Consider the following 24866-nt stretch of genomic DNA (forward strand, 5'->3'; position numbering starts at 1 on the left):
TTCTGGAGGCACCAGAGCTAGTTACCACGGCTGTGAGGAGTGCCGGTCCATGATCAAGTTTATATATATATATATATATATATATATATATATACAATTCCAATATGACCGGCACTCCAAACAAATTGATTAAATACCTGGGTGCCCTCCCACGGTCCAAGCAGAGCAAATACAGAGAGAGAGAAACGGGCGGCACTCCACGGATTTTCAAAAAAGAATTGAGACAGCTACACAAGCTTAGTTGTCAACGTTTCAGGATCCTGACGAAAGGTGTGATTAAACAGCACCTGAAACGTTGACAACTAAGCTTGTGTAGCTGTCTCAATTCTTTTTTGAAAATCCGTGGAGTGCCGCCCGTTTCTCTCTCTCTCTCTCTCTCTCTCTCTCTCTCTCTCTCTCTATATATATATATATATATATATATATATATATATATATAAAATCTATCTGTAAAAATAAGGTTGCACTATTGCGTGGTGTAGTTTTTTTTTTATTGTGCGTGGCCAGGGATTGCAGCTTCGTATAGGGTAGTGATGTGTCCATGGGGCAGGATGTTTGCACGGGGCGGGGTGGCAGCGGAGGGCGGGTTTGCCTGGGGGTACCGGCTTAGTTGTATGGCCATCGGAGTTGGTTGCTCGTGGGGGTTAGCTGCTCATTAATATGGCTGTGGAGGGCTGGTTTGCTCAGGGTTACTCCCTTAGTTATGTAGCCGTGGGTTTTTGTTTGCCTGGGGGAGGTGGGGGGAGGAATTGAGCGGCTCAGTAATGTGGGTCGGGGGACAGGATAGGGGTGGACTTTGTGTTTCAGAGCTTCTGCATTTTTGTTTTCTGGGGGGGGGGGGGGGGGGGTCTTACTCCTACGCTTTCATCCTGGCTCCTAGATTTTAGAAAAATGTGTCAAGCCCTGTGTGTGTACTTCATGTTTTGCTGACTAATGAAATTAATTCATTTACTTAGTCCGTATTCTTTCTCTGTAATATTCACTTTTGTAGGACTCACTGGGGCAGATGTATTAACCTGGAGAAGGCATAAGGAAGTGATAAACCAGTGATATGTGCAAGGTGATAAAGGCACCAGCCAATCAGATCCTAACTGTTAATTTACATATTGGAGCTGATTGGCTGGTGCCTTTATCACCTTGCACATATCACTGGTTTATCACTTCCTTATGCCTTCTCCAGGTTAATACATCTACCCCACTGTTAGGTTCACAGTAACCTGGCTGGATGCATCATCGCTTGGAAAGTGATGAAATGAAGAGTGGAAAAGTACCAGCCAATCAGCTCCTAACTGCCATTTTTCAAACACAGCCTGTGACATGGTAGTTAGGACCTGATTGGATGGTACTTGTTCACTCTCCATTTTATCACTTTCCAAGCGATGGTGCATCTAGCCCACAGTGTCATACTGAAATGTTATCTGTATTTAAATATTGTAAATAAGACAACGCAATTGGTACTACTTAATAAGTTACTTTACCTTACAGTCCTGTTTAAAAAAAAAAAAAAAGGAGGTCAGTGCTAGTCTATATTGATATTTTATTTCCATAATCAAAATTGTCATTAGAAAATGGTTGTAACATGCCGTCTTTTAGGACTGAAACTAGTAAATACCCTCTGCCAGTTATCCCTGAATAAAATAGTAGACTACTTTTAGTTTTCTCAATTACTTATTTTGTGACCAAACGTATTTTTTTCTGTGACTTTTCTTTATGCATTTTTAATGGTATGCATAGATAAAAGTACATGGAGTAAGTAACTTCACAGGGACTTGTTTACTTTGATTTGGACGCAAGTAAAATATGATTTCTTCTGGTACTGGCAGGTTTTAGTAGAAATCAGATCTCCAGTTTTCTTCCATCAGGTACACGGAAAATAAACGTGGTTTGGAGGCAAATGTTAACATTTTTGGATAATAATGGAACATATAAAAACAGTAGAAATATAAAACCACTTTGCTGCACATTAAATTTATATTGGTATAAGATCTGTTATCCAGAATGCTAGGGACTTGAGCTCTTCTGGGTAAGGGATTTTTCCACAGTTTTGAGCAGTTTGATTTAAATATACTAAAACATATTACAAAAAGAATCAGTTTCTCCATCATCATTATTTATTTATATAACGCAGCAAATTCCGTTGCGCTTTACAATTTGAAACAGTGATAAAACTGGGTAAGAACAGACAGACATAGAGGTAGGTAGGCCCTGCTCGCAAGTTTTTAATCTATACAGTCATTACTTGGTACGTATAGCAGTGCTCTTCACCATTACGGTTGGAAGAGACACTGGTTGATCTTATCTGTGATTGTGAGTAGGGAGGCCAATCCCGGGCCTTTTTTTCAATCCTGGGTTTCGGGCCCACACCAATACTCACCATCATGTGTGAGAGTTGTGCTCGGATTGAATCTTGGTCTTTTTTTTGGCCTAAATCCTGGAATCCCACCAGTCTTGATCCCGGGATTCTGCCAATCGTGATCCCGGGATTGGTCTCCTTAATTGTGAGATTATCTCCCTATACTTAGCAAAATAATTGCTGTTCTTTATGATTTCCAGATCTCTTTATAACAGGTTTACAGATAAAATATCCCATATGTACAGTACAGTATATATTAGTGATGAGCGAGGTTCGGTTTTACTCGGTTTTACTCGGTTCTCAAAACGGCATCTTATTGGCTATCCAAAACACGTGACATCCGTGAGCCAATAAGATGCCGTTTTGAGAACCGAGTAAAACCGAGTAAAACCGAGTAAAACCGAATCCGCTCATCACTAGTATATATACGAACAAACCTTGGCAGAATATTTTGAAATATTTAAAAATGTATTAATATTGCTAGTCTACAATTTTGCTTTAGTCAAAACTATCACTCAAAGCAGGCACTTCTTTTTCCCCACAGGAACCTTGGAGAATTAATTGATCGTTTTGTAGGAGATTTTAAGGCCCAGGGTCCACCAAAATCAACTTCAGAGGATGCAGGGGCTGTTCTTCCAAGTTGTGCTGACCTGTTTGTTTACTACAAAAAGTGCATGGTGCAGTGTTCCCAACTGAGCACTGGGGAACCAATGATTGCCCTTACCTCTATATTCCAGAAGTACCTGCGGGAATACGCTTTGAAAATTCTGTCTGGTAATCTGCCCAAGTAAGTATTTTATTTTTTTATTTTCCTCTTTCTTTCTTTCTTTCTTTCTTTCTTTCTTTCTTTCTTTCTTTCTTTCTTTCTTTCTTTCTTTCTTTCTTTCTTTCTTTCTTTCTTTCTTTCTTTCTTTCTTTCTTTCTTTTTTTCTTTCTTTCTTTCTTTCTTTCTTTTTTTCATTCTTTGAAAATATTCTACTTTTGTATTTGTTTACATAAAAACAGGCATTAAAGTAAATTTCTTTCTTTATATATTATCTGTAAGAAAGTAAATATTTGCATAGGAAACCTTTTTTTCTTCTTTATTATTATTACTACTATCGGCCTAAAGCTGGGTACATACCGGACGACGGCATGACTCAGCGATATGATGTAGTATTTTGATTTATTATTATTTGCATTGAGTTTTCTTGCATTTAGTATACCCCACTCTGTGTATATCCGCCCCTGCTACAGCCACCTGTATAGTTATATTAACTTATTTGTACTATATCTGCATATACAGTGACCATTAACTATTTACCTGCTCCAGCCACCTATATAGTTACATTGACTCATTGGCATTATATCTGTATATACAGCAGTTATTAACTGTTTTACATTTTTTTGCTTTGTATTACGATATACACTTAAATATACTTTTTATTTGAGCATTTATTGCCAACACTATAGCATTAATGCACTTGATCTGTCACCTTATATATCATTTAGGGTGTGTATCACACCACCGAATGGTGATACGCCTAACTTGCACTACTTTGCCTAACTTGCACTACTTTTTCGCACCAGGATGACGTTAACTATGCCCTAGTGCTTGATACCACCCACTTCACTATCTTTAAGTTCTTTAAGTATGGTGCTGGTATCTCACCTTCTTATTCTCCGCCCTACATCTGTCATTGGTAGATGTATTAACCTGGAGAAGGGATAAAGCAGTGATAAAGTAGTGATAAGCGCAATGTGATCACGCACCAACCAATCATTACGGATTTAAAAACGGACAGTTAGGAGCTGACTGGCTGGTGCATTATCACCTTGCACTTTTCACTGCTTTATTACTTCTCCAGGCTTAATACATCTGTCTCACTATCCTGTATGCCTCTATAGTAATAATATGTGATAAACAATTTTGGTCATTTAAAGTTTCTTTTTATACAGCAAGTACTTTTAATATATTACATATATCCATATTTGGAGCAACTTAACCATACTTCACATTCACTATCCTATATTTGGTAGGGAAAGCATAGATGGAGATGATAGTCATTATTTTTGAGTGATCTATACAAAATGATGAAAATAGTAGATTCCATCCTTAAGTAAACATTTTGAATACAGTATGGACAAATTACACTATCCATAGATCCCGGATACATCCTGTACCTATATTTACTGAACCACAAATAGTAACTTTTTTCCTGTACTTCAACACATTATAGCACAGTTGTGCTTTAATTACTTTGATTTATTAACTACAATTTTTGTGATATTTTGCATTTTATTTAAGAGCTACTCTAATATGCAAAGGTTTAATCCTCTTTTGTTTTTAAAGTAAATGTAATAAAATTATGTTTTAGTAACCAACTGCATTCAAGTACATATCTCTGTTGAGTAGAGTGCCCCCTACCACAGTCTTTTCTTTTTCCTTGTTTATTATTATTATTATTATTATTATTATTATGACTTAGGGGTGCACCACTGACTGTCATAGTACAGTATACTGCTACAGAAATGTATGTGAAAGGTGCAATTTGACCTATTAAGAGGCTTTCTCTTGTAAGTCAGTTATGCCAGAGATTTTCACCTTCTATATATTCTAAATCCAATTCCATATCCTGTGAAGTTTTTCCTACAGTAAATGTCCTGTTTTACCTAGCTTAGAATGGACACCGATTTTTTTTTTTTACATTATGAAGTATCAAGTGCTGCACTAAGTATCTAAATAACCATTGTCCTTTCTGTAAAGCGAAATGGAACATGCTGGAGGCTGGAGCTTAAATAAATGTTGATGTTCACATTGACCTACTTTAAAACAAAAATAAGGGAATTCTCTTTTAAAGGAGAGTCTAAGTAGTTGAGTGTTCTAAAGCTCCCGCATGTTGCACCGATTTGCACTTAAAGACCCAGATTCCATAGATATATATGATAGAACGTGATAAGCTATTCATGCCATTTTGGGAAGTTAAACAAGCCTTGCCATTGAAAGGGGTGTGATGACCTGGAGTAAAATTACACATGCTACTTATTCATGCGTGCGTCTTCTCACCCTTCTCTTTTAATAAAGTGTGTTAGAATTTAGGAGCCAGAGGTGCTGAGTGCTTAATATTTTTATTTCTACGCATGAGAATTCTCTTTTGATAGCAGCTGCACATTTCATAAGTAGGGGTTCTTTAACACGCTGAAAATAAGCTACTTATACTGTAGGTGTTTGCGTATAGGAACAAAGCAGTAGTTTTGCAGTTGTGTGTTAGTTTCTTTTACAAGCAAAGTCTGAGCCGTGCGTCACTTTATTAATGTCTCAATGCTCAGCTGGCTTGTAAATTCCCCACATATGTATAGCACAGTAAGGAAGCCGTTCTGTCGGCTGTGTTTCCTACAGATGAATAGCTGTTTTCGTGCACATATACCATGTCTGTTGTTAAATGTAGTAGTAGCCCTGTAGTCCAATAAAACTTTATTCTGCCTTGAAAGGAGGAGGGGGTCATGTGGATCATTGTGCTAGTTGGATAGGTGTATGTTTCTTTTATACTTGCAACAAGACACCAGCAGATTCCTTTCCAGTGAGAAACTCCTAAGACTTATTTTCTTTTTTTGGGGACTGAAAAAGGCATACCTGGAATATGCTCTCCTTCAACCCTTTGAATAACAGCAGTTGCTTCCAAAACAAATATGTTTTGGACACGAGAAAGGAAGGAGTCTCCTCCGCCGTCTGTTAAAATAAGTCTTCGTAATTGTTTGGAAATCCGAAAAAGTTAATGAATAGGTTTATGGAATGTACAAGATCTTCCCAACAGGCTATAGCCATTATAGCGACAGTGAGTGACTGGCCTTCAGACGTGTTCCAGGAACTATTCTTAGCTTGTGCATAAAGCCAGGGCCCAGTCAGTTGTCATTATTAAAGTCTGTCATCAAATTTCAGAAAGTTCTTAATCATTGTACTTTCCATACCGTTAAAGTGAAGCTGTGCTTGCAAAAATATGTGAACATATTTTGGAGTTGAATAAATTATATTATGCTGCTGTTGCGGAATATCAAAACAGCTCAGTTTCTTGAAGAACTTGAAAAAGAAGAAATGTAACCTCACTGATTACCCAATTTGTTCAGAAGGTCATTGTGGATGGGGTCACTGATAACAGCTGTGTTCATTAACCATTTTAACCCACTTGCCTTGTAATAGAATTGGATAAAAAAAAGTTTTAGTAGTAGTCTAATATAGGGTATGGCAGATCTTTTTGTAGCCGCTTGATTTATCATATCTTTTAAAAAAAAATGCGTTAGACAAGCTTCATTTTCATTGTTCTTAACATTGATATTGCATTACTTTCACACAGTACACTATCCTGTATGTCTAAAGTGAACCTCATTTGCAAAACTTACTCACAAATAACACTTTTTTATATTGGGTATAAGTGAGCTAATGCCACTTTATATTCATACAAACATTCAGACAAATAGAGTAATGCCACTTCACATTCACTACTCTCACTTTTAGGAGTACTCCTATTCTCTCTACGTCTTAGGTCATTACTCCGCAAACTACAAGTGCTTCTAAGTAAGTTTGCTGGGAATCTGAAAACTTTCATCTGGCACCTCATGTAAAAGTGTAAGAGTCCCATCAGTGTCTAACCAAATACCATATATCATCAAAAGTTTTTCTACTAAAATACAATTTTGTTTAAATTTATTTGAAGCTTAAATTTATCATTAGTCAGGAGAAATCTGTACCTTTCTAAGTATGAGCAACGGCAGAATAGAAATGTACTTCTCTGCTAAAATGAAGGCACAAAATAAGTCACCGCTAGCTGTAAGCTGGCACAAAATTCAAGTCTTACATGTAGTAGAAATGCCTTTGTCATTTCACACACCATGGAGCATCTGTCAATGTGCACATTCTCCACAACCCTTTCATTCAAATCATATTACTTTGCAAAATCTTTTGCAGAGGTCTGGGATTTCAGCCGAGATTGCTCGTATTTGTAAAGCGGCAATCATTTGCAAGGCAAACTCAGACCCTATTACATTTCCACCCTTAGATTTTTGTTGTTTTTCTCCTACACGTAAATATACCCTGCAGTGACCCCCCCAGCCTTTTAAAAAGCGAAGTCCAAATCCCTTACCTTTTTATTGAGATTTTATATGCTTTTAAACCAAATATTCTGTATTTTATTCCATTATTATATTAAACGGCTTGTTTGTTAATTTTATATCTTTTGGCTCATAAATCGTATTTTATAGTGCATGTATTTTAAACAACACCAGTCGCCGGTACCCATATTCCCCCATTCTATATCCTATTGGCAGTATTGTGCCTGTACTGCACCTTTAAGGGTTGGCTGACACCTTTAAATAGGTACGTGTGTGTTTTTAATCAACAATTGGTTTTTTAATTAACATTTGGTTTTTTAATCAACATCATATCCTTTACTGAATTTTTATCCCACAAGTGGCGCAGTATCATTTTCTGTTACGTAAATATACTAATTAGTCTCAAACAAGACAGGACAAATGGAATCAAAGTGTTCCTTTAAACTGAGATTAGTTGTCTACTGAAAACGTGAAACAATCAGCACTCTTGGTGCTCTGTTGGAGTGCTGCCGTTCCAAAAAACTGAAATTGAGTATAAATGAACAATCAATAGGAAAGTGCAAGCTCTTTGCTTGCAGCTTCTTGTTGGCCCACATGGTCACACCTCCATAACCTGTTCACTTGCAACTTTGTCATTTTCATTATGCAGTTCCCAGGGCTCTACTAAAGTTAGGGTCAGCTCAGTTATATGTTAACATTTAATCAGTTGTGCCGCACTAAACTGATAAATCTAAATGACCAGAATGCTATTAATTCATTTGGTCTTGATAGTCTCAATACTGTCACTATTAAGCTGCTATTTTTTCGTTATTAGCAATGATAAGTTTCTTGTTCGAACTTCATCGTAAGTTATGGATTACTTTTACTTTTCCCTTTAGAACCAGTAGCAGCAGCACTGGATTGACAATTACCAGTCTCCTGAAGGAAAAGGAAGGCTCTGAAGTGGCAAAATTCACCACAGAGGAACTGTGTCTGATCTGCAGTATTCTGAGTACTGCAGAGTACTGCCTAGCAACAACGCAACAAGTAAGCATTATGTCGTACCAATATATAGCCAATTCTTTAAGCATGCATGTAAGAATTACCACTTCATAAAAGCAGGCCTACAGTATCTACCATCCTTAACTCAATGCTCAGCTCATCAGACACCCAACCGTCCTCTCGCCCAGATCACCCTCCTTGTTACATTACTCCCTATTAAACTGTAAGCCCTCATAGGCCAGGCCCTTTTCCCTCATTTCTCCTCTTATCACTATCCATGCTTCCCTGTCACCAGTGCGCCCTTGTTCCACTGCCTCCCTTTTCCCCACCGGTCACTGTTATGAGGTCTGTCTGCTTACTTAGGTATGTCAGAGTCATCAAGCGCTGTTTGCTATCTACTCCCATGCTCATTGCTTGCTTCTGAAACGCACTACTTCTCACTAACAGTGTACCCACAATTGGGTTGTGTCATTGTGTGTATAGTTATGCTATGTATTTCTGATCACAGTACGGTGCTACAGATACTTTGTTATGCCCCATAAATAAAACATGGTATGTACAGATGTATCCACATACACTAATGCACTAATTGCGCCATATAACCTGTTTGTTGTGCTAAAAATCTTGCTGCTTAGCCACACCAAAACACTATTCCTAAGTACAGAATTACAGAGGGGCTATTTGGCGCCACTGCAGCAATAGTGTATGAGGACACATCTGTACGTAGCACAGTATTTACGAAAAGGAGACACAACCTAAAGGAAAATTAAGCACAATGAAGGCAAAGTAGCAAACTTGGGGAAAAGTGCATAAGGCAAACTTGATACAAGTGACACTCACCATGCATAATTATGCTTTTTCTGTGATCAATTGCTTGGCACCATGTAACCTAGTACTGTACACAATTTTTACAAAATTGTATTTATTTTTTCCTGATTATGTTTATGTACTCACTGACTTTTTTGTTGATCTGTAACAATCTTACATTTTAAATATTATAAGAACTTTATTACACATCTCTTACTAGCTTGAAGAGAAGCTGAAAGAAAAAGTAGACATGACACTGATAGAAAGAATACATCTTACTGGAGAGATGGACACTTTTAGCACGTAAGCTTCGCTTAAATCTCTTCATTGCCTCTTTATTGTATCCAAAGTGATATACAGATATTTACTATACTTCACTGTTCATATAGTTTGTTCTCTTTCATACTCTCAGTATACATGATGTTTGTGTTGCTGTATGGTGCTATTCATTTGCACAGCTTTCCACTTTTAATGTATGCGGTAGGATTGCATGAAATTTCAGTGTACACACACTACCTGTTGCTGCCACCAAAGGTTAATTTTTTTGTACGAAACATGCACAATCTACTGGTATAAAGCAGACAAATGATTGCTAGTTTAATGTAGCTAAATATTTCTTAGGGGTATATTCCATTGAAGGTGAAAGCTGCTGTCTGTCGAAAAGATGGCAGTTTTCGACTTTTTTAGGTCAAAAGGGGTTCCGACCTATTCAATCTAACCCCAAATTATTCGACAAGTCGAGGAATTTGACTTGTCGAAAAGCACGTGGATGGGCGGAATAGCTGCCGATCCACGTGCTTGTGTCGAAAACAGGGCTAAAACCGACCATCTCAATTCGACTTTAAAAAAAGTCGAAGTGAGATGCGGGAGCAGAGCCAGGGAGAGCTGCGGGCAGACGGAGAGCAGCGCCGGAGGATGTCACAGCCGTCGCTCACAGCAGCATCCACCCGGCTCCAGCGCTGCTCTCCCCATGTCTGCCCGCGGCTCTCCCCTGTCTCAGCTCCTGCATCTCAATTCGACTTTTTTAAAAGCTGAATTGAGATGACAGTGAATAGCCCAGGTCGGATCCATTCCGACAAATGAATGTCGGAATGGATCCGACTTCAATTAAATATACCCCTAAATCGCTAAGTAAAAAGTAAATTAATTTGTAGAGCACTTAGATATATCTTTCTTGGTTTTAGCTTAATTTAAAGTTACAGCACTTATACTGTACATAAAAAATTTGAGAATGAAATAAGCATACTGTACAATGAAATAAATAAAAGTATATAAGTACATCGTACAAAACACAAATCTTTTTTTTTTTTTGCCCATAGGCACAGAGAAAGCGGCTATACCTTAGGAATTCATCAGGAAAAAAAGAGGGTTTAGTGACAAAAATATTTAACTTTTTTGAAACTTTTTTTTCCCTTATTCAATTATACCCCATCTTTTCGTCCAAAAATTAATATTTTCAGACGAAAACACATAGGTCTGTGAACTTATCCTGGTTCCTATGTGTTTTCGCAAAAAAACAGGCCCTGCCGTAATCGAGGGCAATTGAATATCCCTAGCAGGGGTTCAATTAGCCGTGGTAAATTACTGCTGCTAATTGAATATCGCTATTGGCTGTTTATGGGGCTGATTCAGAGATGTACGCAAATCAAAGGTTTCTATACAACTCCAATGTTTTGTGTGCATTCACAGTGCGAGTTCTGCACCGTCAGAGGGCAGTGATGGGAAGAGGTTCCCAAAACAGGAGTGTCTCCTCCACTTTGTGGGGGTGCAAAGGATAGTGTCTGCGTCATCTGATCCAAAGTTCCAAGGCCCCTGCAACATGAATTCCCTGGAAATCCTGAGTAACCTGAAGGTTACTCTGATGGCCGATGTTCATGCAGAGTGATCCCATGCTGTGTCTTTGGATGCAGCAGCGGATCACACAGACATGCAGGAGGTGTCACTTAGCACAAGACTCCTCCTGCAGCATTAGCATATTTTTACACAGCTGCCGTGCTTATTGAATCCTTCTCTGAATCAGGCCCTAAATCTCTTTCCAAGATAATCTGGCGCCCATAACTAGCTGTAGAAATCAGTGTTTTTTTTTACTTGAATAATGTTATTGCCATCCAATAAACAAATGATGCTTAGTAGTGTTGCTGAATTACTGAAGTAATGCCAGTATATGTCATATGCACAGTATGTAGTAATTAATAGTGACGACATAGAGGAGAAATATGACCTAAAACTGGATCCATTTTACATAACCCAATATTATACATGTATCATAAATGTACTAGTGCTACTACTAGTAATGGTAAAGGATATCCACTTTATAAAAATGAATTTGTCAATTTCTGCTTTATAGTTGCAGTTAAATATTTAGTGATCGAATAATAGCTATGTAGTTGACCAACTACAGTGGTATGCTTTACCCAGTGTACCCATTTATCTTCTCATAGATAACCCATGCTGATCTGCTACACATTTTTCAGTGTACAATTTTATACCCAGTTTCTGCATTAGAGGGATAGATTTTGCAACAACTTTAATTGTTCACACTAAAAAAATCTTCCAATCCACCCTGTTGGGAGTTTAACTGTAATACAGGTTAATACCTTTTCTCTGACGTCCTAAGTGGATGCTGGGACTCCGTAAGGACCATGGGGAATAGCGGCTCCGCAGGAGACTGGGTACAACTAAAGAAAGCTTTAGGACTACCTGGTGTGCACTGGCTCCTCCCTCTATGACCCTCCACCAGACCTCAGTTAGAATCTTGTGCCCGGCTGAGCTGGATGCACACTAGGGGCTCTCCTGAGCTCCTAGAAAAGAAAGTATATTTTAGTTTTTTTTATTTTCAGTGAGATCTGCTGGCAACAGACTCACTGCTACGAGGGACTAAGGGGAGAAGAAGCGAACCTACCTGCTTGCAGCTAGCTTGGGCTTCTTAGGCTACTGGACACCATTAGCTCCAGAGGGATCGAACACAGGGACCGACCTCGATCGTCCGGTCCCGGAGCCGCGCCGCCGCCCCCCTTACAGAGCCAGAAGCAAGAAGATGGTCCTGAAAATCGGCGGCAGAAGACTTCGGTCTTCAACAAGGTAGCGCACAGCACTGCAGCTGTGCGCCATTGCTCCTCATGCACACCTCACACTCCGGTCACTGATGGGTGCAGGGCGCTGGGGGGGGCGCCCTGAGCAGCAATATTAACACCTTGGCTGGCAAAGAAATCACAATATATAGTCCTAGAGGCTATATATGTGAAAAATACCCCTGCCAGAGATCCATAAAAAAGCGGGAGAAGTCCGCCGAAAAAGGGGCGGGGCTATCTCCTTCAGCACACTGGCGCCATTTTCCCTCACAGCTCCGCTGGAAGGATCGCTCCCAGGCTCTCCCCTGCAGTTTCCAGACGACATAGGGTAAAAAAGAGAGGGGGGGGCACTAAATTTAGGCGCAATATTGTGTATACAAGCAGCTATTGGGAAAATCACTCAGTTACAGTGTTAATCCCTGTGTATATATAGCGCTCTGGTGTGTGCTGGCATACTCTCTCTCTGTCTCCCCAAAGGGCTTTGTTGGGTCCTGTCCTCAGTCAGAGCATTCCCTGTGTGTGTGCGGTGTGTCGGTACGGCTGTGTCGACATGTTTGATGAGGAGGCTTATGTGGAGGCGGAACAGATGCCGATAAATGTGATGTCACCCCCTGCGGGGCCGACACCTGAGTGGATGGATAGGTGGAAGGTATTAACCGACAGTGTCAACTACTTACATAAAAGGCTGGATGACGTAACAGCTGTGGGACAGCCGGCTTCTCAGCCCGCGCCTGCCCAGGCGTCTCTAAGGCCATCAGGGGCTCAAAAACGCCCGCTACCTCAGATGGCAGACACAGATGTCTACACGGAGTCTGACTCCAGTGTCGACGAGGTCGAGACATATACACAATCCACTAGATACATCCGTTGCATGATCTCGGCAATGAAAAATGTGTAACACATTTCTGACATTAACCCAAGTACCACAAAAAATGGGTTTTATGTTTGGGGAGAAAAAGCAGCCAGTGTTTTGTTCCCCCATCAGATGAGTGAATGAAGTGTGTGAAGAAGCGTGGGTTCCCCCGATAAGAAACTGGTAATTTCTAAAAAGTTACTGATGGCGTACCCTTTCCCGCCAGAGGATAGGTCACATTGGGAGATATCCCCTAGGGTGGATAAGGCGCTCACACGTTTGTCAAAAAAGGGTGGCACTGCCGTCTTAGGATACGGCCACTTTGAAGGAGCCTGCTGATAAAAAGCAGGAGGCTATCCTGAAGTCTGTATATACACACTCAGGTACTATATTGAGACCTGCAATTGCCTCAGCATGGATAGTGCTGCTACAGCGTGGTCTATTACCCTGTCAGGACAGGGATACTATTTTGCTAACCGTAGAGCATATTAAAGACGTCGTCTTATATATGAGGGATGCACAGAGGGATATTTGTCGGCTGGCATCCAGAATTAATGCAATGTCCATTCTGCCAGGAGGGTATTAGGGACCCGGCAGTGGACAGGCGATGCTGACTTTAGAAGGCACATGAAGATTCTGCCTTATAAGGGTGAGGAATTGTTTGGGGATGGTCTCTGGGACCTCGTATCCACAGCAACAGCTGGGAAAGAAAAATTTTTACCTCGGGTTTCCTCACAGCCTAAGAAAGCACCGTGTTATCAGGTACAGTCCTTTCGGCTTCAGAAAAGCAAGCGGGTCAAAGGCGCTTCCTTTCTGCACAGAGACAAGGGAAGAGGGAAAATGCTGCACCAGACAGCCAGTTCCCAGGATCAAAAATCTTCCCCCACTTCCTCTGAGTCCACCGCATGACGCTGGGGCTCCACAGGTGGAGCCAGGTGCGGTGGGGGCGCGTCTCGGGAACTTCAGCGACCAGTGGGCTCGCTCACAGGTGGATCCCTGGGTTCTGCAAGTAGTATCACTGGGATACAAGCTGGAGTCCGAGGCGACTCCCCCTCGCCGTTACCTCAAATCAGCCTTGCCTGCGGCCCTCGAGGGGAGGTAGTACTGGCGGCAATTCACAAGCTGTACTCCAGCAGGGGATAATCAAGGTACCCCTCCTTCAACAAGGCCTGGGTTACTATTCCACAATGGTTGTGGTACCGAAACCAGACGGTTCGGTGAGACCCATTCTAAAATTGAAATCCTTGAACACTTATATACGAAGGTTCAAGTTCAAAATGGAATCGCTCAGGGCGGTTATTGCAAGCCTGGACGGAGGGGATTATATGGTATCACTGGACATCAAGGATGCTTACCTGCATGTCCCCATTTACCCTCCTCACCAGGAGTACCTCAAAATTGTGGTACAGGACTGTCATTACCAATTCCAGACGTTGCCGTTGGTCTGTCCCCGGCACCGAGGGTATTTACCAAGGTAATGGCCGAAATGATGATACTCCTTCGAAAAAAGGGAGTTATAATTATCCCGTACTTGGACGATCTCCTTATAAAGGCGAGGTCCAGGGAGCTGTTGTTGGTCGGAGTAGCACTATCTCGTGAAGTACTACAACAGCACGGCTGGATTCTGAATATTCCAAAGTCGCAGCTGGTTCCTACGACGCGTCTACTGTTCCTGGGTATGGTTCTGGACACAGAACAGGAAAAAGTGTTTCTCCCGGAGGAGAAGGCCAAGGAGTTGTCATCTCTAGTCAGAGACCTCCTAAAACAAATACAGGTGTCGGTGCATCAATGCACGCGAGTCCTGGGAAAGATGGTAGCTTCTTACGAATAAATTCCATTCGGCAGGTTCCATGCAAGGATCTTCCAGTGGGATCTGTTGGACAAGTGGTCCGGGTCGCATCTTCAGATGCATCGGCTGATAACCCTGTCTCCAAGGGCCAGGGTGTCGCTGTTGTGGTGGCTGCAGAGTGCTCATCTTCTAGAGGGCCGCAGATTCGGCATACAGGACTGGGTCCTGGTGACCACGGATGTCAGCCTTCGAGGCTGGGGGGCAGTCACACAGGGAAGAAACTTCCAAGGACTATGGTCGAGTCAGGAGACTTCCCTACACATAAATATTCTGGAACTAAGGGCCATTTACAATGCCCTAAATCAGGCTAGACCCCTGCTTCAACACCAGCCGGTGCTGATCCAGTCAGACAACATCACGGCGGTCGCCCATGTAAACCAACAGGGCAGCACAAGAAGCAGGATGGCGATGGCGGAAGCCACAAGGATTTTCCGATGGGCTGAAAATCATGTGTTAGCACTGTCAGCAGTGTTCATTCCCGGAGTGGACAACTGGGAAGCAGACTTTCTCAGCAGGCACGACCTCCACCCGGGAGAGTGGGGACTTCATCCAGAAGTCTTCCAAATGATTGTACACCATTGGGAAAGGCCACAGGTGGACATGATGGCGTCCCGCCTCAACAAAAAGCTAAAAAGATATTGCGCCAGGTCAAGGGACCCTCTGGCGATAGCTGTGGACGCTCTGGTAACACCGTGGGGGTACCAGTCGGTGTATGTGTTCCCTCCTCTGCCTCTCATACCCAAGGTACTGAGAATAATAAGAAGGAGAGGAGTAAGAACTATACTCGTAGTTCCGGATTGGCCAAGAAGAGCTTGGTACCCAGAACTTCAAAAAATTATCTCAGAGGACCCATGGCCTCTGCCGCTCAGACAGGACCTGCTGCAGCAGGGGCCCTGTCTGTTCCAAGACTTACTGCGGCTGCGTTTGACGGCATGGCGGTTGAACGCCGGATCCTGAAGGAAAAGGGCATTTCGGAGGAAGTCATCCCTACGCTGATTAAAGCTAGGAAAGAAGTGACCGCAAACCATTATCACCGCATATGGCGAAAATATGTTGCGTGGTGTGAGGCCAGGAAGGCCCAACGGAGGAATTTCAGTTGGGCCGTTTTCTGCACTTCCTACAGTCAGGGGTGACTATGGGCCTAAAATTGGGTTCCATTAAGGTCCAGATTTCGGCTCTGTCGATTTTCTTCCAGAAAGAACTGGCTTCACTGCCTGATGTTCAGACATTTGTTAAGGGAGTGCTGCATTTTCAGCCCCCTTTTGTGCCTCCAGTGGCACCTTGGGATCACAACGTGGTGTTGGATTTCCTAAAGTCACATTGGTTTGAGCCACTAAAAACCGTGGATTTGACATATCTCACGTGGAAAGTGGTCATGCTGTTGGCCTTGGCTTCGGCCAGGCGTGTGTCAGAATTGGCGGCTTTGTCATATAAAAGCCCTTATCTGATTTTCCATATGGATAGGGCAGAATTGAGGACTCGTCCCCAATTACTCCCTAAGGTGGTATCAGCTTTTCATTTGAACCAACCTATTGTAGTGCCTGCGGCTACTAAGGACTTGGAGGATTCCAAGTTGTTGGACGTAGTCAGGGCCCTGAAAATTTATGTTTCCAGGACAGCTAGTGTCAGGAAAACTGACTCGCTATTTATCCTGTATGCACCCAACAAGCTGGGTGCTCCTGCTTCAAAGCAGACTATTGTTTGCTGGATTTGTAGTACGATTCAGCTTGCACATTCTGCGGCTGGACTGCCGCATCCTAGATCAGTGAAAGCCCATTCCACGAGGAAGGTGGGCTCTTCTTGGGCGGCTGCCCGAGAGGTCTCGGCTTTACAACTTTGCCGAGCAGCTACTTGGTCGGGGTCAAACACATTTGCTAAATTTTACAAGTTTGACACCCTGGCTGAGGAGGACCTAGAGTTTGCTCATTCGGTGCTGCAGAGTCATCCGCACTCTCCCGCCCGTTTGGGAGCTTTGGTATAATCCCCATGGTCCTTACGGAGTCCCAGCATCCACTTAGGACGTCAGAGAAAATAAGATTTTACTCACCGGTAAATCTATTTCTCGTAGTCCGTAGTGGATGCTGGGCGCCCATCCCAAGTGCGGATTGTCTGCAATACTTGTATATAGTTATTGTTAACTAAAGGGTTATTGTTGAGCCATCCGTTGAGAGGCTCAGTTATATTTCATACTGTTAACTGGGTATAGTATCACGAGTTATACGGTGTGATTGGTGTGGCTGGTATGAGTCTTACCCGGGATTCAAAATCCTTCCTTATTGTGTCAGCTCTTCCGGGCACAGTATCCTAACTGAGGTCTGGAGGAGGGTCATAGAGGGAGGAGCCAGTGCACACCAGGTAGTCCTAAAGCTTTCTTTAGCTGTGCCCAGTCTCCTGCGGCGCCGCTATTCCCCATGGTCCTTACGGAGTCCCAGCATCCACTACGGACTACGAGAAATAGATTTACCGGTGAGTAAAATCTTATTTTTTTACACTATAGATTCTGGATGTTGCCTGAATAGTGGAAAATAAAAATAAATTTTCAAGACCGCCCATATTTTTGTGTTTATTGAGATGTAGACTTTTCTCTCTACCTTTTTATTATTGGTACAATATAAAGGTAACTCCTTAGGAAGTAATATAACACTCTATTGCTCTGTTTTGTTTAGAGTGATTTCCAACAGTATTCAACTTCTTGTGCAAGATCTAGACTCTGCCTGTGATCCTGCACTTAGTGCCATGAGTAAGGTATGTACTTTTCAGGCTCATCTGCTTTTTCTGTCTGTGTTCAGTAAGTATCTATACATATATATATATATATATATATATATATATATATCTATATATATATCTATATATATATATATATATATATATATATCTATATATATATTTATACATACATATATTTTGGTGTGTTCCGGCACTAGCATCACTCCAAGTGTTAATCGGGGTTTTGACCTTTAGAGAAGTCAACGAAGGGCTTCCCTAATACAATGGTGTGTATGTGTATATATATATATATATATATATACATAGTTTGTTTTGCTGAAATAAACCACCTAAGGGGTACTGGGAAGATCAAAGACAACTTCATTTAGGGAATACCATTGTGATAAAGGGGTGTACTTGGTCTGCAACAATGTTTAGGTAGGAGGTACTTGTCAAATGAACCTTGGGCACCTATGATCCTGTCAACGGTTCACCGATTGAACTTCTTTGGACCACTTTTGTTAGGTGCTAACCACTGCAAACCGGGAACACCTCCTAAGACCTGCCGTTTTTAGAGATGCTCTGACCCAGTTGTCTAGCCATCACAATATGGCCCTTATCACTCAGAAATAGATGTTTAATCCATGGGTGCTGGGACGACCAAACGAACAAAAATCGGAAAGAATAGCACAACCTTTAGCCTTGGTCATTTACATTAATTTCCCAAATCTTTTATAATATGAAATACTGTATAAACAAATGAAAAAGATAACATTTTCCTTTTGTAGAATTCTTTGCTCTTAAGTGGGATATTTAATTAATTCAAGTGAATCCATTGGCTTTTTAACGGAACAAAAAAAACAGCAGTTTATGCTTTTTCTACGTTGTCAAAAATAAATATATATATATATATATGTTAATTTCACGGTAAGAAAGCAGCATAAGTTGCTAAATCGCTTCCTAAACAAAGTAGATCTTCCCTTATTCTATTTCCTGAGAATTCTGTCAACTCCCTTGTAAACTTGCTGCTGCTCCTTCAGTCTGGTAAATAAGACCATGCTGTGTTTCAGAAGTCTGGTATAGATGTGTAAAAGTCAATGTTTTTATTTAACCACAAAATAAATATAGAAACTGTCTTTTAACAGAAACAGCCTGTGAGCAAGAGTTGGAACACAGACATGGCCAGCACTGGAATGTTATATTTCCTTGTTAGATTCATTCTTAATAGAAGAGCTGTTTCATAGTATTAAAGTAAATGTGGTTGTTCTATATTTTACCCAAGTGAGCAACAGCTAATCATAAAATATGGATATTATTTTGCAGCCCAGTTTCTATTTTTAATGATACTAAAATAATTGCAGCAAAGTGTCAAGTAGATGAACCTTTTCCGTAAGTCCATGGCAACAGTCTCCAAGTATCTCCTTCCTAAGGGAAGTTACAGTGTGGAAGGGAGAAGGCACTTTTTACAACAGCTATTCACCTTATTGCATTCCACATGTTGCCTTCTTCTGTTAAATTACTCCCACCGCGTTGGGTATGCTTGACCAGCACCCGGGATCCCGGCGGTCAGCATACCGATGCTGGGATCCCGGCAGCCAGATCACCGGGTGGGAGACGAGCGCAACAAAGCCCCTTGCAGGCTCGCCAGCTCACTGCACTCACCACAGGTTCTAGTCCCACTCTATGGGTGTTGTGGACACCCAAGAGTGGGAATAGCCCTCAAGCCCCTGCCGGCATTCTGGTGTCCGGGATTCTGACGTCTGTGTGCTCACCACCGGGATCCCGTCCGCTGGGATCGTAACTACATCCCCTCCCACCTATATCCTCGAGGAACGTTGCTGTCCTCACATGCTTTCTTCCATTTCTCTAACGTCCTAAGTGGATGCTGGGGACTCCGTAAGGACCATGGGGAATAGCGGCTCCGCAGGAGACTGGGCACATCTAAAGAAAGCTTTAGGACTATCTGGTGTGCACTGGCTCCTCCCCCTATGACCCTCCTCCAAGCCTCAGTTAGATCTTTGTGCCCGAACGAGAAGGGTGCACACTAGGGGCTCTCCTGAGCTTCTTAGTGAAAGTTTTAGTTTAGGTTTTTTATTTTCAGTGAGACCTGCTGGCAACAGGCTCACTGCATCGAGGGACTAAGGGGAGAAGAAGCGAACTCACCTGCGTGCAGAGTGGATTGGGCTTCTTAGGCTACTGGACATTAGCTCCAGAGGGACGATCACAGGCCCAGCCATGGATGGGTCCCAGAGCCGCGCCGCCGGCCCCCTTACAGAGCCAGAAGGCAGAAGAGGTCCGGAAAATCGGCGGCAGAAGACGTCCTGTCTTCAACAAGGTAGCGCACAGCACTGCAGCTGTGCGCCATTGCTCCTCAGCACACTTCACACTTCGGTCACTGAGGGTGCAGGGCGCTAGGGGGGGGGCGCCCTGAGCAGCAATAAAAACACCTTGGCTGGCGAAAATACATCACATATAGCCCCCAGGGCTATATGGATGAATTTTAACCCCTGCCAGAATCCATAAAAAAGCAGGAGAAATGTCCGCGAAAAAGGGGCGGAGCCTATCTCCTCAGCACACTGGCGCCATTTTCCCTCACAGCTCCGTTGGAGGGAAGCTCCCCTGGCTCTCCCCTGGCTCTCCCCTGCAGTCACTACACTACAGAAAGGGTTAAAAAAGAGAGGGGGGGCACTAATTACGCGCAGTATTAAAGATACAGCAGCTATAAGGGGAAAAACACTTATATAAGGTTATCCCTGTATATATATAGCGCTCTGGTGTGTGCTGGCAAACTCTCCCTCTGTCTCCCCAAAGGGCTAGTGGGGTCCTGTCCTCTATCAGAGCATTCCCTGTGTGTGTGCTGTATGTCGGTACGTTTGTGTCGACATGTATGAGGAGAAAAATGATGTGGAGACGGAGCAGATTGCCTGTAATAGGTGTCGACCCCCTAGGGGGTGACATCACTGAGTGGATGAACTGTTGGAAGGAATTACGTGACAGTGTCAGCTCTGTATAAAAGACAGTGGTTGACATGAGACAGTCGGCTACTCAGCTTGTGCCTGTCCAGACGTCTCATAGGCCGTCAGGGGCTCTAAAGCGCCCGTTACCTCAGATGGCAGATATAGACGCCGACACGGATACTGACTCCAGTGTCGACGGTGAAGAGACAAATGTGACTTCCAGTAGGGCCACACGTTACATGATTGAGGCAATGAAAAATGTTTTACACATTTCTCATAATACGAGTACCACCAAAAAGGGGTATTATGTTCGGTGAGGAAAAACTACCTGTAGTTTTCCTGAATCTGAGAAATTAAATGAGGTGTGTGATGATGCGTGGTTTTCCCCCGATAACAACTGATAATTTCTAAAATGTTATTGGCATTATATCCTTTCCCGCCAGAGGTTAGGGTGCGTTGGGAAACACCCCCTAGGGTGGATAAAGCGCTCACACGCTTGTAAGGGCTCTACCCTCTCCTGAGATGGCCGCCCTTAAGGATCCTGCTGATAAAAAGCAGGAGGGTATCCTAAAATGTATTTACACACATACTGGTGTTATACTGCGACCAGCAATCGCCTCAGCCTGGATGTGCAGTGCTGGGTTGGCGTGGTCGGATTCCCTGACTGAAAATATTGATACCCTAGATAGGGACAGTATATTTTTGCCTATAGAGCATTTAAAAGATGCATTTCTATATATGCGTGATGCACAGCGGAATATTTGCCGACTGGCATCAAGTCTAAGTGCGTTGTCCATTTCTACCAGTAGAGGGTTATGGACACGTCAGTGGTCAGGTGATGCGTATTCCAAACGGCATTTGGAAGTATTGCCTTAGTAAGGGGAGGAGTTATTTGGGGTCGGTCTTTCAGACCTGGTGGCCACGGCAACAGCTGGGAAATCCACGTTTGTACCCCAGGTCGCCTCTCAACATGAGAAGACGCCGTATTATCAGGCGCAGTCTTTTCGTGGACAAGCGGGCAAAAGGTTCCTCATTTCTGCCCCGTGACAGAGGGAGAGGAAAAAGGCTGCAGAAATCAGCCAGTTCCCAGGAACAGAAACCCTTTCCCGCCTCTGCCAAGCCCTCAGTATGACTCTGGGGCTTTACAAGCAGAATCAGGCACGGTGGGGGGCCCGTCTCAATGAATTTCAGCGCGCAGTGGGCTCACTCGCAAGTAGACCCCTGGATCCTTCAGGTGATATCTCAGGGGTACAAATTAGAATTCGAGACGTCTCCCCCTCGCCGTTTCCTAAAGTCGGCTTTACCGATGTCTCCTTCTGACAGGGAGACAGTTTTGGAAGCCATTCACAAGCTGTATTCCCAGCAGGTGATAATCAAGGTACCCCTCCTGCAACAGGGAACGGGGTATTATTCCACACTGTTGTGGTACCGAAGCCGGACGGCTCGGTGAGACCGATTCTAAATCTAAAATCTTTGAACACTTACATACAGAGGTTCAAATTCAAGATTGAGTCACTCAGAGCAGTGATTGCGAACCTGGAAGAAGGGGACTACATGATGTCTCGGGACATCAAGGATGCTTACCTTCATGTCAAAATTTACCCTTCTCACCAAGGGTACCTCAGGTTTATGGTACAGAACTGTCACTATCAGTTCAGACGCTGCCGTATGGATGGTCCACGGCACCCCGGGTCTTTACCAAGGTAATGGCCGAAATGATGATATTCCTTCGAAGGAAGGGAATTTTAGTTATCCCTTACTTGGACGATTCCCTGTTAAGGGTAAGATCCAGGGAACAGTTGGAGGTCGGTGTAGCACTATCTCAGGTAGTGTTGCGGCAGCACGATTGGATTCTCAATATTCCAAAATCGCAGCTGGTTCCGACGACTTGTCTTCTGTTCCTAGGGATGATCCTGGACACAGTCCAGAAAAAGGTGTTTCTCCCGGAGGAGAAAGCCAGGGAGTTATCCGAGCTAGTCAGGAACCTCCTAAAACCGAGCCAAGTCTCAGTGCATCAATGCACAAGGGTTCTGGGTAAAATGGTGGCTTCCTACGAAGCAATCCCATTCGGCAGATTCCACGCAAGAACTTTCCAGTGGGACCTGCTGGACAAATGGTCCGGGTCGCATCTTCAGATGCATCAGCGGATAACCCTGTCACCAAGGACAAGGGTGTCCCTCCTGTGGTGGTTGCAGAGTGCTCATCTTCTAGAGGGCCGCAGATTCGGCATTCAGGACTGGGTCCTGGTGACCACGAATGCCAGCCTGCGAGGCTGGGGAGCAGTCACACAGGGAAGAAATATCCAGGGCTTATGGTCAAGCCTGGAGACATAAATATCCTGAAGCTAAGGGCCATTTACAATGCTCTAAGCTTAGCAAGACCTCTGCTTCAAGGTCAGCCGGTGTTGATCCAGTCGGACAACATCACGGCAGTCACCCACGTAAACAGACAGGGTGGCACAAGAAGCAGGAGGGCAATGGCAGAAGCTGCAAGGATTCTTCGCTGGGCGGAAAATCATGTGATAGCACTGTCAGCAGTATTCATTCCGGGAGTGGACAACTGGGAAGCAGACTTCCTCAGCACGACCTCCACCCGGGAGAGTGGGGACTTCACCCAGAAGTCTTCCACATGATTATAAACCGTTGGGAAAAACTCGACAGGTATTGCGCCAGGTCAAGGGACCCTCAGGCAATAGCTGTAGACGCTCTGGTAACACCGTGGGTGTACCAGTCAGTGTATGTGTTCCCTCCTCTGCCTCTCATACCCAAGGTACTGAGATTGATAAGATGGAGAGGAGTAAGCACTATATTCGTGGCTCCGGATTGGCCAAGAAGGACTTGGTAACCGGAACTTCAAGAGATGCTCACTTAGGATCCGTGGCCTCTACCTCTAAGAAGGGACCTGCTCCAGCAAGGACCCTGTCTGTTCCAAGACTTACCGCGGCTGCGTTTGACGGCATGGCGGTTGAACGCCGGATCCTGAAGGAAAAAAGGCATTCCGGATGAAGTCATCCCTATCCTGATCAAAGCCAGGAAGGATGTAACCGCAAAACATTATCACCGCATTTGGCGAAAATATGTTGCGTGGTGCGAGGCCAGTAAGGCCCGACGAAGGAAATTCAACTGGGTCGATTCCTACATTTCCTGCAAACAGGAGTGTCTATGGGCCTGAAATTGGGGTCCATTAAGGTTCAAATTTCGGCCCTGTCAATTTTCTTCCAAAAAGAACTAGCTTCAGTCCCTGAAGTTCAGACGTTTGTAATATACAGCCTCCTTTTGTGCCTCCAGTGGCACTTTGGGATCTCAATGTAGTTTTTGGGTTCCAAAAGTCACATTGGTTTGAACCACTTAAATCTGTGGAGTTAAAATATCTCACATGGAAAGTGGTCATGCTGTTGGCCCTGGCCTGGGCCAGGCGCGTGTCAGAATTGGCGGCTTTATCCTGTAAAAGCCCTTATCTGATTTTCCATTCGGACAGGGCGGAATTGAGGACTCGTCCTCAGTTTCTCCCTAAGGTGGTTTCAGCGTTTCACCTGAACCAACCTATTGTGGTGCCTGCGGCTACTAGGGACTTGGAGGACTCCAAGTTGCTAGACGTTGTCAGGGCCCTGAAAATATATGTTTCCAGGACGGCTGGAGTCAGGAAATCTGACTCGCTGTTTATCCTGTATGCACCCAACAAGCTGGGTGCTCCTGCTTCTAAGCAGACTATTGCTCGTTGGATTTGTAGTACAATTCAGCTTGCACATTCTGTGGCAGGCCTGCCACAGCCAAAAATCTGTAAATGCCCACTCCACAAGGAAGGTGGGCTCATCTTGGGCGGCTGCCCGAGGGGTCTCGGCTTTACAACTTTGCCGAGCAGCTACTTGGTCAGGAGCAAATACGTTTGTAAAATTCTACAAAATTGATACCCTGGCTGAGGAGGACCTGGAGTTCTCTCATTTGGTGCTGCAGAGTCATCCGCACTCTCCCGCCCGTTTGGGAGCTTTGGTATAATCCCCATGGTCCTTACGGAGTCCCCAGCATCCACTTAGGACGTTAGAGAAAATAAGAATTTACTTACCGATAATTCTATTTCTCGTAGTCCGTAGTGGATGCTGGGCGCCCATCCCAAGTGCGGATTGTCTGCAATACTGGTACATAGTTATTGTTACCACACAAAAAAAAAAACGGGTTATTGCTGTAGTGAGCCATCTTTTCTA

General features: G+C 43.4%; 1 protein-coding gene across 1 annotated transcript in view; it reads left to right on the forward strand.

The window, feature by feature from the left end:
* VPS53 (VPS53 subunit of GARP complex) overlaps window positions 1–24866 on the forward strand; it is a 472189-nt gene that overhangs the window by 304735 nt on the left and 142588 nt on the right. Inside the window, exons 14-17 of the mRNA XM_063953873.1 lie at window positions 2898–3140; window positions 8317–8464; window positions 9447–9529; window positions 17666–17744. Of these exons, the coding sequence (XP_063809943.1) occupies window positions 2898–3140; window positions 8317–8464; window positions 9447–9529; window positions 17666–17744 (553 nt within the window). The remainder of the gene's footprint in view (window positions 1–2897; window positions 3141–8316; window positions 8465–9446; window positions 9530–17665; window positions 17745–24866) is intronic.

Source organism: Pseudophryne corroboree, chromosome 2, assembly GCF_028390025.1.
Source record: "Pseudophryne corroboree isolate aPseCor3 chromosome 2, aPseCor3.hap2, whole genome shotgun sequence".
NCBI lineage: Eukaryota > Metazoa > Chordata > Amphibia > Anura > Myobatrachidae > Pseudophryne > Pseudophryne corroboree.